This window comes from Nannospalax galili, unplaced genomic scaffold (assembly GCF_000622305.1).
Source record: "Nannospalax galili isolate Female #2095 unplaced genomic scaffold, S.galili_v1.0 scaffold342, whole genome shotgun sequence".
In the NCBI taxonomy this organism is placed as follows: Eukaryota; Metazoa; Chordata; class Mammalia; order Rodentia; family Spalacidae; genus Nannospalax; species Nannospalax galili.
In genome coordinates, this window is record NW_008349359.1 from 2,098,616 (window position 1) to 2,113,556 (window position 14,941).

The 14,941-nt window shown below is 40.7% G+C and overlaps 1 protein-coding gene across 5 annotated transcripts in view; it reads left to right on the forward strand.

The window, feature by feature from the left end:
* Positions 1–14,941, forward strand: part of Ganc (glucosidase alpha, neutral C) — a 63,719-nt gene that overhangs the window by 30,065 nt on the left and 18,713 nt on the right. For 4 of the 5 annotated variants that reach the window (XM_029570259.1, XM_029570260.1, XM_029570262.1 and 1 more), the window contains exons 9-14: positions 268–448; positions 663–816; positions 3,716–3,951; positions 8,216–8,342; positions 9,282–9,361; positions 11,690–11,833. In XM_029570259.1, the coding sequence (XP_029426119.1) occupies positions 268–448; positions 663–816; positions 3,716–3,951; positions 8,216–8,342; positions 9,282–9,361; positions 11,690–11,833 (922 nt within the window). The remainder of the gene's footprint in view (positions 1–267; positions 449–662; positions 817–3,715; positions 3,952–8,215; positions 8,343–9,281; positions 9,362–11,689; positions 11,834–14,941) is intronic. The other variant, XM_029570261.1, reaches the window with a different exon arrangement.

The window sequence follows — 14,941 nt, forward strand, 5'->3', positions numbered from 1 at the left end:
GTTGAGTCTTTTTAGGGGAGTGGTTTGATACAGAGTCCTGTTACATACCCAGGCTGGCCTAGAATTTTCTATGCAGCCTAGGCTGGCCTCAAACATGCAATCTTCCTGCCTCTATCACTCAAGTGCTGGGATTACAGGTGTGTTCTATCATGCCTAGTAGGAGTTGAGTATTGAAAGCTATGTGAGACCTCCTGTTTACAGGAGAGAATGAAGCTGTTCTGTTCATTAACAATCTATTTGTGGTGGTAAGCCTTATTTGTGTTTCAGGGATGGAGATGCTTACCGCCTTTATAACCTGGATGTTTATGGATATCAAATACATGATAAAATGGGCATTTATGGTTCAGTGCCTTATCTCCTGGCCCACAAACAGGGCAGGACTATAGGCATTTTCTGGCTGAATGCTTCAGAAACACTAGTGGAGATCAACACAGAGCCAGCAGTAGAGGTGAGCTATGGATCATGGCTGCATGTCATACAGAAGAAATAAAACCCCTGCACTGTACTCATAGCCTTTTTCTTTGCAGTTATATTTTTCTGTCACCAAAACCTTTGCAGTGTAATCAATGAATCAGTAGCTGCTGAAGACGACGACTTATATACAACTGGATGCTATAGGTTAGAGTGAATTTCTCAGAATTTTCATTATATTCCTTTTCCAGTACACACTGACCCAGGTAGGCCCAGCTGCTGCTAAACAGAAAGTCGGATGTCGAACTGATGTGCGCTGGATGTCAGAGAGTGGGATCATTGATGTTTTTCTGCTGCTGGGACCTACACCTTCTGACATCTTCAAGCAATACTCTTACCTTACAGGTACCTGTATAAAGAACATGGCCATTCTCCAGCTCCATTATGTTACCTCTGTCCTATGTATCATTGTTGTAAGTTAATATTTATTGTCCATTATGTAGAAATTACAACTTTCTTAAGCATTTTAAGTAGCAAGCATTTTTCTTCCTACCCTTATTGCATTCAGACCAGCTAAACATGACACTCTAGAACTGTCTACTGTATGATCTCTAATACTTGCCATTTGCTTCCTCAGAGCCTTTAGTCTCTGTGAATTTTCCACCTTTAACTCAAGTGAACAGTATTCCAACATGCACTTTTGCATAGTTTCTTCTCCATTAAAATATATCATTGAGTAAGGCATGATGGCACATACCTTTAATTCCAGCTCTCAGGAAACAGAGGCAAGTAGCTCTCTGTGAGATTAAGGCCAGCCTGGTCTACATAGGAAGTTCCAGGCCAGGGAGACCCTGTCTCAAAAAGTATATATTTATTACTGGCTTTAGCAATACAATATTTGATCTTTAAGATTTTTTAGAATTATTTTTATTTTATGTGTATGAATGTTTTGTCTGCATGTATGTTAGTGTACTTCTTCATGCAGTGCCAGCAGAGGTCAGAAGAGGGCATCAGATCCTCTGGAACTGGAATTACAGATGGTTGTTAGCTGCCATGTGGGTACTGGGAACCAAGCCCTGGTCCTCTACAAGAACAGCAAGTACTCTTAACTGCTGAGCCATCTCTTCAGCACAAAATATTTGATCCTTAAAAGATAGAAGGCTAGGCCAGCAAGATGGCTCATCAGGTAAAGGTGTTTGCCACCAATCCTGATGACCTAAATTTGATCAGAGTCTACCTCTCTCCTATGTGTAACCTTCTAGATTTGTGTGGAACTTACTTCCCTCCATACGCTTTGGTTTTGTAGGTTTATTCCTATTTTATTTTCTTTATTCTGATTTCAGTGAGATTTTGGAAAGGAAAGAAAAAAAAGGCAGAAGTCTCCCATATCATCAGTAAATGTTGTATCAGTAATTTTCTGATAGAGCTCCAAACTTCAGTCTCTTTCCCTTCAACTCAGCTTCAACATTGCTCACTGACTTGAAACATGTCTGGAGGCTAGGGAAATGGCTCAGTGGATGAAGACACTTGCCACTAAGCCTGATGACCTGAGTTTGATCTCCAAAATCACAGGGTGGAAGGAAAGAACGACTTCTACAAGTTATCCTTTGATCTTCACATAAGTACATGGCTCACATAGGCCTACAGGTAGAAAGAGAGAGAAAGGGAGAGAGAGAGAAAGAGAGAGAATAAATATAGTTTAAAAATAATAAAAACAGCTGGGCGTGGTGGCGCATGCCTTTAATCCCAGCACTGGGGAGGCATAGACGGGCAGATCTTCTGTGAGTTCGAGGCCAGCCTGGTCTACAGAGTGAGTTCCAGGCAGCCGGAGCTACAGGGAGACCCTGTCTCAAAAAGACCAAAAATAAATAAGTAAGTAAATAAATAAATAAATAAATAATAAAAACAAAGCTGAGCATGTGGTTCATGCCTTTAATCCCAGCACTCAGGAGGCAGAAGCAGGCAGACCTCTGTGAGATTGAGGCCAGCCTGGTCTATATAACAAGTTCATAATAATAATAATAATAATAATAATAATAGGGCTGGAGAGATGACTCAGATGTAAAGAGCACTGGCTGTCACAGAAGACCAGGGTTCAAATCCCAGCACCTACGGAATGGCTAACAACTGTCCACCATAACTCCAGTTGATCTGACGCCCTCGTCTGTCCTCATGAGCACTGCATAACATGGGTGCACCTACGTACATACAGGCAATACACACATACACATAAAATAAAAATAATAAAATATTTTTTTAAATAATAAAAACAAATGTCTGCCTAGGTTACATCTTGTCATTTTATTTATTTAGTTTTACATTTTACTTATTTAATTTATTATGTCTGTATATGTGCTCATGCACTCATGCCCTGAAGCATGTGTGGAGGTCAGAGGATAAACTTGGGGAGTCAATTCTTTCTCCACTATGTGGGTCCTGGGGATCAACTCAGATCATTAGGCTTAGTAAGAAGAGCCTTTATCTACTGAGCCATCTCAATGGCCCCTTTAAAAAACAAACAGCAACAACAACAAAAACCCCAAAGTCTCATGTATTTCAAGCTAACCTTGAACTTTTTATATATGCAAGAATGATTTTGAATTTCTGATCCTCCTGCCTTTACCTTTCAAGTGTTGGGAGTACAGGCATGTATCACCACTCCCAGTCTTATAGGGTTCTAGGAAGTAAACCCAGGACTTTGTACATGCTAGATAATCATTCTACCATTTGAACTACATCCATAGCCCCTACTTTGCCAAAGTGTTGATGGCTTCCTATAAGAGAAGATTTAGAATTCTGAGCTTGAAGTACAGGACTGTTCACCAACTGATCCTTTCCAATTTCGTCTTCTGTTGGTCTCTCTCACACTGTAACCCCTGTGGTATTTATTTTCACCTGTACTTCCTTGCCTTTGTGTTCTTCTACTCTCTGGTCCCATGTACTCTGTCTGTCCCTGTCTGACATCCTCCTATGTATTATTCAAGTCCCAAACCCTTGTTATCTGTCCTGGGAAACTTCTAAAGATCCCTCCTTTCTCTGTAGGCAGCATTTATTTATGTTCCCTCAATGTTAGGCTGATACCTTCAGCTCAGTTATACCTCAGAGCAGAGAAGTCTATTTGCATGCCTGCCTCAGCACCCTAATTGCCACTTTCTTGAAAGCAGGGTCTATTTTATCTTGTCCTTGATACTCTATTTAGTATCAGTCTCAGTGTACAATACCCTGTAGACATTGAGGAGATATTTACCGAATGAGTAATGATCATTGTGATGGTGGTGGCCTTGCTGTCATCTTCCTCTTTTAGGCACACAAGCCATGCCCCCTCTCTTCTCCTTGGGGTACCACCAGTGCCGCTGGAACTATGAGGATGAGCAGGATGTGAAGGCAGTGGATGCAGGGTTTGATGAGCACGACATTCCATATGATGTCATGTGGCTGGACATAGAGCACACTGAGGGCAAGAAGTACTTCACCTGGGACAAAAAAAGATTTGCAAACCCCAAAAGGATGCAAGAGCTGCTCAGGAGCAAAAAACGAAAGGTAAAACAAGCCAGATTTCTGAAGCTTTTTCATTACAAAACTTTTTAAGTGGTTTAAATTTGTCTTGGTACATTAGCAAAAGAAGACAGCTGATGAAAAATGGCCATGAAAATGGGTGCCTTCAAATGAAATTATAACTGTGATAACAGAAGACATATGGTAAAATGCAATGACTATCCTCCCTGCTCAGCCATGTAAATCCTAAGGATGATGAAGGGCCCAGCATTTTTGGTCCCATTTGTGGCAGCAACCCTGATGTGATAGCACCTCTCCCCCTCAAAATTCAGTTCCATTGTCAAAATTAATGATGCCATAAATACTCCAAGAGTGAAAAAGCTAATTACTCATATAATGAGGCCTTCTGGGGAGAGGAGGGCTGTCCCAAGCCACTTTGAAAATGGCTTGAGAGCTAGGAAACAAAACCAGCTCGGTTTCCCTGGTAGGTAAAGGGTGATGAGGGCTCTTTCATGGTATAGGATGGAGCTTTCATTGTTTAAACTTCCTGTTAGGGACCAGTGAGATGAGTTGATTGGTAAAGGTGCCTGGTGACCTGAATCAGGTCCCTGGGACCTACAAGGCAGAAGGAGAGAACTCACTCCTGCAGGTTGTCCTATGACTTCCATAGGCATACTGTGTCATGTGTGATTGCATGTGTACACACACAAAAAATAAACTAAAAATGTAAAAAAAAAAAAAAAAAGGGTCGGGAGGGGCTAGAGAGATGGCTCAGTGGTTAAGAGCACTGGCTGCTCTTCCAAATTTGTTTCCCAGCACATGGCAGCTAACAACCATCTGTAACTCCAGTCCCAGACCTTCATGGGCATTGCAGGTACACTTACATACATGCAAGCAAAACACTCATACACATAAAAAAATAATTAAGATTAAAATTAAAAATAAACTCCCACAATTCCATTCTAGTACCAAGGAGGGCGTACCAGAGCTTTCTTTGTCAGCTCGTTCATATGTGGGCAGAAGGGTAAGAGGGTGGGGTGGGGCTTGGAAGCCTTTTGTAATAGAGTATCACAAATGAAGTCAGATTCTTTATTCTTCCACACACTTCCCAGATGGGCTCTACCTGTGAATCTGGCCAAGGAAAGAACTGAGATTTTAAAAGGGAGGAGGAGAGCCAGGCTTGTGACGCATACCTTTAATCCCAACACTTGGGAGTCAGAAGGAGGCAGGTCTCTGGGAGATGGAGGCCAGTCTGGTCTACACAGAGAGTTCTAGGCCAGCTGGGCTACAGGGAGACCCTTTCTCAAAAAAACAAAACAAAAACGGAAGGGGAGAAGCCGCTGGGAAGTGTATAATGCTCCTTTCATGTTCCAGGAGGGCTGTGGGGGTTGGTGAGAGGGAGAATAGCAGTGATGAACAGGGAAAGGGAGAGAAGAGAATGGGGAGAGGAGGAGGAGGACAGCTCCGTGTAAATGGATGTAACCCTCCCTCTGAAATTGAAGTTGCCTTTTCAACCTATTCCTTTGATCCCCGAGCATTTCACAGGTGATCAGTCAGTCTTGTTATCTCCTAATTTTTCAATTACTTAATAGGTACCATTTGTCAAGCACTTAATTATGGGCTAAGCAGTCTAATAAACATATTATTCCCTCCAGTCATCATAAAACTATGAGGTTGATTTTATTCCCCATTTTTCAGATGAGGAAGCTGAGGTTTACGGTGGTTTCGTAACGTGTACAAGGACATACAGTGAACAGATAGCAGGAAGATTCTGAGCCCTCATCTGCCTGACTCTAGAACTGCTGTCCATATAAGCAGTTGGTTTTCATTCCTTAATCTTTCTTTTTAAAAAAAATTTTTTTTGGTCTTTTTGAGACAGGGTCTCCCTGGAGCCCCAGCTGTCCTGGAACTCACTCTGTAGACCAGGCTGGCCTTGAACTCACAGAGATCTGCCTGCCTCTGCCTCCCGAGTGCTGGGATTAAAGGCGTGTGCCACCACGCCTGGCCTCTTTTTTAAATTTTTAATTTAAAACATTTTTTTTGACTGTTCAAGGTGCTATGCTAGCACTGAAGGGGTCTTTCAATGAGTGGGGAAAAGGCACGCATACAACAACTGCAATATAGCACAGTGACAGAGTAGATAACAAACTCCAACAACTCAGCAACAAAAACCCGAGCACTTCAAAAATGGACAAGACTTGAATAGACATTCTCTTGAGAAGACGGACAAATAGCCAACAAGCACATGAAAAGATGCTCAGCAGCACTAATCCCTAGGGCAATGTGAATCAAACCACAGTAAGGGCTGGGGATGTAACTCAGGGGTGGAATGCTTGCCTAGCTTGCAAAAGGCCCTAGGCTTTACTCCCCAGCACTTCGAGAACAGACAGACAATACCCCCTAGAAGCAAACACACACACACACACACACACACACATTAATTAAAAATTTTAAAACACCATGATGAGACAATACTTGACTCTATTAGGAAGGCCACTATTGTCCCTTTTTGAGACAGGGTCTCCCTGTAGTCCAACTGGCCTGGAATTCTCTATGTAGACCAGGCTGGCCTTGAACTCACAGGGATCTGCCAGCCTCTATAAGGCCACTATTGAAAGAAAACTGCAGAGAAATATGACCAAGGTACAATGATATAGATGTATGAAAAGTCATATATTAACTTAAAAATTAATGAAAACTTAAATTGAACATTTTAATAACATTTAAATAAAATTTATTCGTAGCTGAACAAACACAAATAAATAGAAACTCCCCAGGCATGACAGTGTATGTATATTGACACAGGTCTATAATCTCAGCACGTAGGAGACTGAGACAGGAGAATCACTATGAGTTCCATGCTAGCCTGGGCTACAAAATAAGACCCTGTCTTAAAAAAAAGAAAAAAGGTGGGAGGGGTGGCTAAAGAGATGGCTCAGCAGTTGAGAGCACTGGCTGTTCTTGCAGAAGACCCTGGTTTGAATCCCAGCACCCACATGGTGGCTATCAACCATCTATAACTCCAGTTCCAGGGGATCTGACACCCTCTTCAGTCCTCCGTGGGCACTACATGACATTGGGGCACTTATGCACATGCAGGCAGTACACTCATACACATAAAAATAAAAATAAATAGGGGCTGGAGAGATGGTTCAGTGTTTAAGAGCACTGACTGCTCTTGCAGAGGACCCGGGTTCAATTCCCAGCACCATATGGCAGCTACAAACCGGATTCAATTCCCAGCACCCACATGGAGGCTACAAACCGGATTCCAGGGGAATCCGAAGCCCTCTTCTGACCTCCACGGCATTGCACAACACAGTGCACTCACATACATGCAGGCAATACACTCATACACATAAAAATAATAAAATATTTTTTAAAATATATGTTTATAAATAAACAAAAAAGTCATGAAGAAATGCTAGAAATACAGAACTATGTCTCAGCTCCTTTCAAACCTCTTTCCTAACTATGCCTGTATCATTGGATTTGAGGGTGTGTGTGTGTGTGTGTGTGTGTGTGTGTGTGTGTGTAGGCATGTGTAGGCCATGATATAGTAGGTTTGTTGCATGATATAGTAGGATAACTTGCAAGAGTAAGATTTCTCCTACTCATGTGGGTTCCAGGTATCAAACTCAGATTGTAGAACTTGGCAGCAAGTTCCCTTAGCTGCTGAACCATCTTGTTGGCCCTGGTTTTCTTGTTTTGTTTTGTTAATGTGTCATTATCTTGGTTTCTGGTGTGTGTGTGGTAGAAGGTGAAAGGGATGGGGGGTGTGTGGATGGCTAGATGGCTATATATCTACCTGTATCCACCTTTCCAGTCCAGGGATTACAAGTCTGCATCACAGTACCTGTCTTTTTTACATGTAGATTCTGGGGCTAAAACTCTGGTCTTTATGCTTACAAGGTAAGCAGTTTACTGACTCAGCCATTCCCTAGCCCTTTCTTGGTTTCTTTATTGTTTTGTTTTGTTTTTTGCCTCTAGGTATCTAGGGAGTTGAGACTGCCTATTTAATCCTTTGCACATAGCACCAGCATTGTAGACAGATAGAAGCCTAAAAAAATGCCATCTTCAGAACATGTATGGACTAAACAGTGATAATTATAGAAGAGGATTATCCTGGATTTGATATCAACTTTTAAATTTCCTGGAGTAGATGAAAAGTTAGAGGGATCTACTGATTTCTGAAATAATATAAGTTGTAGTTTCTGAGTAAAATTTAAAACCCAAAGTTATGATAAAATCATTAAAATGAACATAAGTCTCATAAAACTGATATCTTAAAATCTTTCTGTCCTGCCAGCTTGTGGTTATCAGTGACCCCCATATCAAGGTTGATCCTGACTACTCAGTCTATGCTAAAGCCAAGGAAGAAGGCTTCTTTGTGCGGACTCCACAAGGAGGTGACTTTGAAGGAGTGTGCTGGCCTGGTATGTTATCACTTGATATTTCCACTTGTGCCAGGCATGGTATTGCATGCCTTAGTCCCAGCATTTGGGAGGCAGAGACAGGTGTATTTCTGTGAATTCAAGGCCAGCCTGGTCTATAAAGTGAGTTCCAGGCCAGCCAGTTGGGGCCACAGGGAGCCCTGTCTCAAAAAGACCAAAAAAAAAAAAAAGATATTTCTACTTGTTCAGTTCAGTATCAATTGATGAAACTTACATGGCCGTCATTCTCTTTCCCTGTAAATGTCCCTTTTTCTAACTATATTTTAAGCACATTTAAGGGAGATATGATATTACCTTCTTTGGTATCTTTCATAATACTTGGTACAGTGAGCTTCATACCTTTATCAATCAGTGATCAGATGGGTGAATGAAAAATAAGCCAATAAGCAAATCTCAGTGACATGCTGTTTCTCTTAGTAAGTAGAGATAAGTAGAGGAAGAAAGGGCAAGAGGAGAGGAATAAAACCTTGCAGGCTCTCCCTTATGATTGCTCTTACTTTTAGTTTTTACTTTCTGACTTTTATGAATGGTGCCAGCTGCCTCTGGTAACTCTAGATTTTTTTTTTCAGTGCAGAATTGTTCATTTAAAGCCTTGGTAGAAACTCTCCAAAGACAAAAGGAAATCACCACTGAGTCATAAACTTGCACCATGGAGAAACTCCATGCCTTCCTTTTCTCCCTTGGACCATTTGACCACTCTTCTTTTTAAAAACTGGGATCAATGCAGAGAGAGTATCTGTCATCCTTACTTTGCCTCTCTTAGGCCAAGTAGTGAGAGACAGGCTCCATCCTGATATTTGTTCCCATGGCCTCTAGTGTTGAAAGGTTTAAGTTTTGTCACTATCTGATATCTCCTTTACCACACATCTTACTGTGAAGACCACCACTCTTGACAGACTGCACACTGTTCTGCCTCTACAGGTCTCTCTTCTTATCTGGATTTTACCAGTCCCAAGGTCAGAGAGTGGTATTCAAGTCTTTTTGATTTTCCTGTTTATCAGGTAGGTTTTAATTCTTTTAATGTTTTCTAGTTAACCTAAAAAGATGAAAGAAAAAGTAGCTGCATAGAATTATTCTTACTGAATAGTTCTTAATATACAGCACATATAAAAGGCATAGCCACTACATTACAGGCTTTGTGGAGCTAGGAAGGATGCTTTGTACAGTACAAGATGTACAAAAGCTGTGGGTTTTACCTATATTATAACAGAATATGATATATCAAAGTCCAGTATAACAGAGAATTTTTCTATTTTTTAATTACTATGTATATTTTAATATAAAATAGTTTTCTACAACTGTTACTGAAAGTTGATATGAAGCTAGGCATGGTAATCACAGCACTTGCGGGGTTGAGGCAGAAGGACTGCCTGAATTCAAGGCCAGCCTGGGCTACAGAGTGAAACTCGGTCTCAAAAAAAAAAAAGACTTGAGAATAGGGATATAGCCTAGCCTTGTCTAGCATGCCCATCCCCAGCATGGTGTAAACCCAGGTATGGTGGTGCATGCTTGTAATTCCAGCACATAGAAGGTGGAAGCAGGACGAGCAGACGTTCAAGGTCATTTCAGCTACATATTAAGTTCAAAACCAGCCCGAGCTACATGAGACCCCATCTCAAAAAAAAAAAAAGAAAGAAAAGAAAAAGAAAAATGCTAAAAAAAAGCCCATCAACAATAAAGTTGATATGACAAATGTAAAACTATCTTATAGACCACAATGTATCAGTAAAGGTAAAATATAATAATTTTTTAATCTCATAACCATAGAATTGGAGAGGTCACATTTGAGGAACTATTTTCAACCAATTATGGTGATATAGATAATCATAGTGATGATGATACCTAACAGAAATTAAATACGTCATGTGCCAAATGCTATATTAAGCACTTTATATATACATTAACCCTTTTTTTCTCCATAACAATGCTCTAAAGTTAGAACTATAATTAAAGCTAAGCCCCATACATAAGAAAATTAAGGAGTAAAAAGTTTGGGTTTCAGCCGGGCATGGTGGCGCACGCCTTTAATCCCAGCACTTGGGAGGCAGAGGCAGGCGGATTTCTGTGAGTTCAAGGCTAGCCTGGTCTACATAGTGAGTTCCAGGACAGCTGGGGCTACAGGGAGACCCTGTCTCAAAAAAGAATTTGAGACAGGGTCTCCCTGTAGCCCCAGCTGGCCTGGAACTCACTATGTAGACCAGGCTGGCCTCAAACTCAGAGAGATCCACCTGCCTCTACCTCCCAAGTGCTGAGATTAAAGGTGTGCTCCACCACACCTGGCAGGAGTAAAAAGTTTTAAAACATACAAAGATCACCCATTTACTAAGTGATGAACCCAAGATTTGAATTCAGGTATGTTTATCTTACAGACAGCCCTTAACCACTAAATACTAGTTTCTAAGCATCATGTATTAGGATACTAGAAAAATAAACAACAAAGAACTAGGAACCACAACTGTTGAATCAAATATGGCTGTATTCATTCACTTCCTTATTGTCATGGCTGCTTTCAGTATGTGCAGTAAAGAGATCTTTTGGCTGGCAAAGATAGAAATATCACTGTCTGGACCTTACCAAAAAAAAAAAAAAAAAACCCCAACAACTTGCCAGTCCCTGCCCTAGAAGGTGCTAAAGAAGAGCACTGAAGGCAAATATTTGGAAACTATGTAACCTTATTCATAGAAGTACATTTGACATGTAGGCCACCTCTGTACATTTGAATGATTGTCTATCAAACAAGGTCACAGGTATGATCTGTGCTGTCATGGAAGGAAGCTAGGGCTTATGAGGACACATTGCAAGGAGAAGGATATTCAGAAATAATGGAATGAGCTGCTGAGGCTCCCTGTAATTGTAGCTATTCAGTCAAATGCAAGACACCACGACCTATGTAAAAGAGATTTTTAATACCATGTTAACTGGATGACTCACCTGTCCTTCCTACTCTAAATTGAACTTCCTCTATAAGGAACACAAACCATGTATGATGTTAACAAATAGAGAACTAAATTATCAAGTCTTTTAGCAGACTAGAGAGAAAATAGATTCTTTATGGTAATAATTGCTTTTAGTTAAGATTTGTAGCAGAAGCTGAGTGAGGTGGTGACACCTTTAATCCACACACTGGGAAAGCAGAGGCAAGTAGATTTCTGTGAGTTTGAGGTCAGCCTGGTCTATATAGCAAGCCCTAGGCCAGGCAGGACTACATAGTAAGATTCTCCCTGCCCAATCAGTATGAAAAGTAAATAAATGGCGTAAGAAATAGGTGAATGCTATCCTGTTGTCATCATCCCTATGGGAGTATTTTTATCACCAGGATTTACTTCTAGGGATCCACGGATATCCTTTTCGTATGGAATGACATGAATGAACCCTCAGTCTTTAGAGGGCCAGAGCTAACCATGCAAAAGAATGCCATTCATTATGGCAACTGGGAACACAGGGAACTTCACAATATCTATGGTTTCTATCAGGTAAGACATCCAAAAAGAAGTTAACTGACTCATGTACCCTGCTTTTAGACAGTCAGTTCTGTAAGAGTTACAGTATACTGTCCATTTCTCTTTGTGTGTGTTTGCTGACAACTGCAGTGAGTTTTGGGTTGTAGCCGATTTGAAACTTTTTATTATTTCTCCCTTTGCTTCCTTTTTCTTCCATAATAAACCTGATAAATCAAAAAATAATATATATGGCATTTAATACTACTATAACACTTTTACTGTCACAGGCATTGTAAGGCATTGTATTAATGTTAACTAAAGTAATTAACATTTTAAAATTTCATAAATTCCCAAATATAGCTAGCTTAGCTGGGTATAGTGATGCGCATCTTTAATCCCAGCACTCAGGATGCAGAGGGATTATGAATTCAAGACCAACCTGGCCTACATATAATGAGTTCCAGGTCAGCCTAGGCTATACAAGATCCTGTCACAAAAGAAATAAGCAAATAAGGATCTGGAGAGATGGCTCAGTGGTTAAGAGAACTGAGAGAACTTAAGAATTTAAGAGAACTCAGTTAGGTTCCCAGCATCTACTTCAGGTGGCTCATGACTTCCTGTAATTCCAACCCCAGAGGATCTGACACCTTCTAACTCCACAGGAACCCACACACATGTGGTGTGCACTTAGACACGTACACATACACATACACTTTAAAAACTTTGGAGGTTGAAGAGATGGCTTAGCAGTTAAAAGCACTGACTACCCTTGCAGAGGACCCAGGTTTGGTTCCTAGCACCCACATGGTGGCTAACAACCATCTATAACTCCAGTTCCAGGGGATCTGACACCCTCTTCAGACCTCCATTGCACATCGGTATACTTACATACATGCAGGCAATACACTGATACACACAAAATAATAAATGAAATATTTTTTAAAACTTTTTAGAAAAAGCAAACAAGGGGCTAGGCTGGAGGTCCCCCTCAATCCCAACACTCAGGAAGCAGAGGCAGGTGAACCTCTGAAAGATGGAGCCCAGCCTGGTCTACATATCAGTTTCCAAGCCAGCTGAGGCTACAAGGAGGGCCGTCTCAACAAAAACAAACAAAAAAGCAAACAAAAATATGTATACACATTTATATGTATATTCCTAATAGTTACACCAGGAGAGCAAGATTCAGAATATAGATCTAGGGGTGCTGGAGAGAGGGCTCACTGGTTAAAAGTGCTTGCTGCTCCTCCAGAGGACCAGAGTTCAATTCCAGCATCCACCTCAGGCAGCTCACAACTGCCTTTACCTCCAGCTCCAGAGGATCCAACACCCTCTTCTGGCCTTCATGGGCACCCACACACATGTGACATATAGACACACACCGGTGCACATAAATAAAAACAAATCTATTTTTTTTAAAAAAAGAATACAGATCTATAATTTTGATAGATAAACTTCTTAAATATATAAGCTTTCCTAAATACTCACCATTCTTAATAAAGGTGGTAGAATTGTATTTTAGTTGTCAGTTTATATCCAAAGCCTTGACAATCACTTACCCTAATTTATACCCATGGTTTTTTGTTATTTTTACAATGTAACTGTATGCCTATGGCCCACCCACAATTGTTATTTTCTAATGGGATATACTCGTTGGATATAGTATTTTTCAGGTACTATGGATTTATCTCTCTAACAGCTTTTTGCTGTAATTGCAAACTACCATAATTTCTTAAGTAGATTAAAGCCCATGACTTACCATCTCTGAATTTTTTTTTAACCAATGAAAGCTATCTGACTCAGCTCATATGGAAATATATTATAAAATGCTTATCACACAATAAATACTAGCTTGGTTTGTTTGTTTGTTTGTTTGTTTGTTTGTTTTCCAAAGTGCTGGTATTGAATCCTGGACCTTCTGCATGCCAGACAACCACTCTACTACTGAGCTACATCCCCATCCCTGTTTACTATTCATTGGTATTGTTGTTGTTGTTGTTGTTGAGACAGGGTTTCCCTGTAGCCCCAGCTAGGTAGAACTCACTGTGTAGACAAGCCTGGCCTCGAACTCACAGAGACCCACCTGCCTCTGCCTCCCAAATGCTGGAATTAAAGGCATGTGCCACCACGCCTGACTTTTCATTGGTATTCTTTTTTTTTTTTTTTTGGTGTGTGTGAGACAGGGTCTCCCTGTAGCCCCAGCTGTCCTGGAACTCACTATGTGGCCCAGGCTGGACAGAGATCCTCCTGTCTCTGCCTCCCAAGTGCTGGGATTAAAGGCCTGCGCCACCATGCCCCTCCTCACTCCCTTATTTTTATGTATCCTATTGTTTCTGTTCCCCCTCCTCCGACTCCCAACACAGTTCCAAACCATGTGAATCCATAAGGAACATCACAGAATATTTCCAAACTTTGAGCGAAACATAGCAAAATCTGTTAAATGTTATAAAAGCTGCTATTATTAACTTTAGGGCTAACTGCCTAATAAACGAAACAGTAAGGTACTTCTTTTGTACTAGAGCCACATGAAAAAAGAATTACAGAGACATTAAGAGTACAGTGAACCAAGAACATTCTAGAATTATAAAGAAATACTTTCAAGCCGTTTCTTTTTTGAAGGGCTGGGAATCAAATCCAAAGTTTTGTATATGCTACATACGCACTCTGACTGGGGTAAGCCCCAAGCCCTTGTATATTTTCTTTCTTGAAAACAAAGTTTACAAACTTATTCTCAGCAAGTTGTCAATCAAACTTTCATGGTCAGCTTAGCATTTGGATTCATTGTCACAATGACTTGCTACATTTTGTAAACCCTCTCCTCAAGTTCTTATATTTCAAAAGGTCTGCTGTTTGTTAGGATTGCACTTATATATGCACTGCTCTTGGTTTGGTCTTGAGACAAGCTCTTGCTATGCAACCCAGGTTGGCCTGGAACTCACTGTGTTGTCCCAGCTGGCCTGGACATTTCAGTCATCTTGCTTCAGCTTCCTGTGTACTGGGATTACAGGTGAACACTACCATACCCAGCTCAGATATTATAATTTAAAAATACATCTACTTCAAATATTTCCTGACATAAAGAAATAAGCAAGTACCCCTGATGTTTCTTGTTCTTTGTGTTACAAGAATTCAAGAGAATGAATT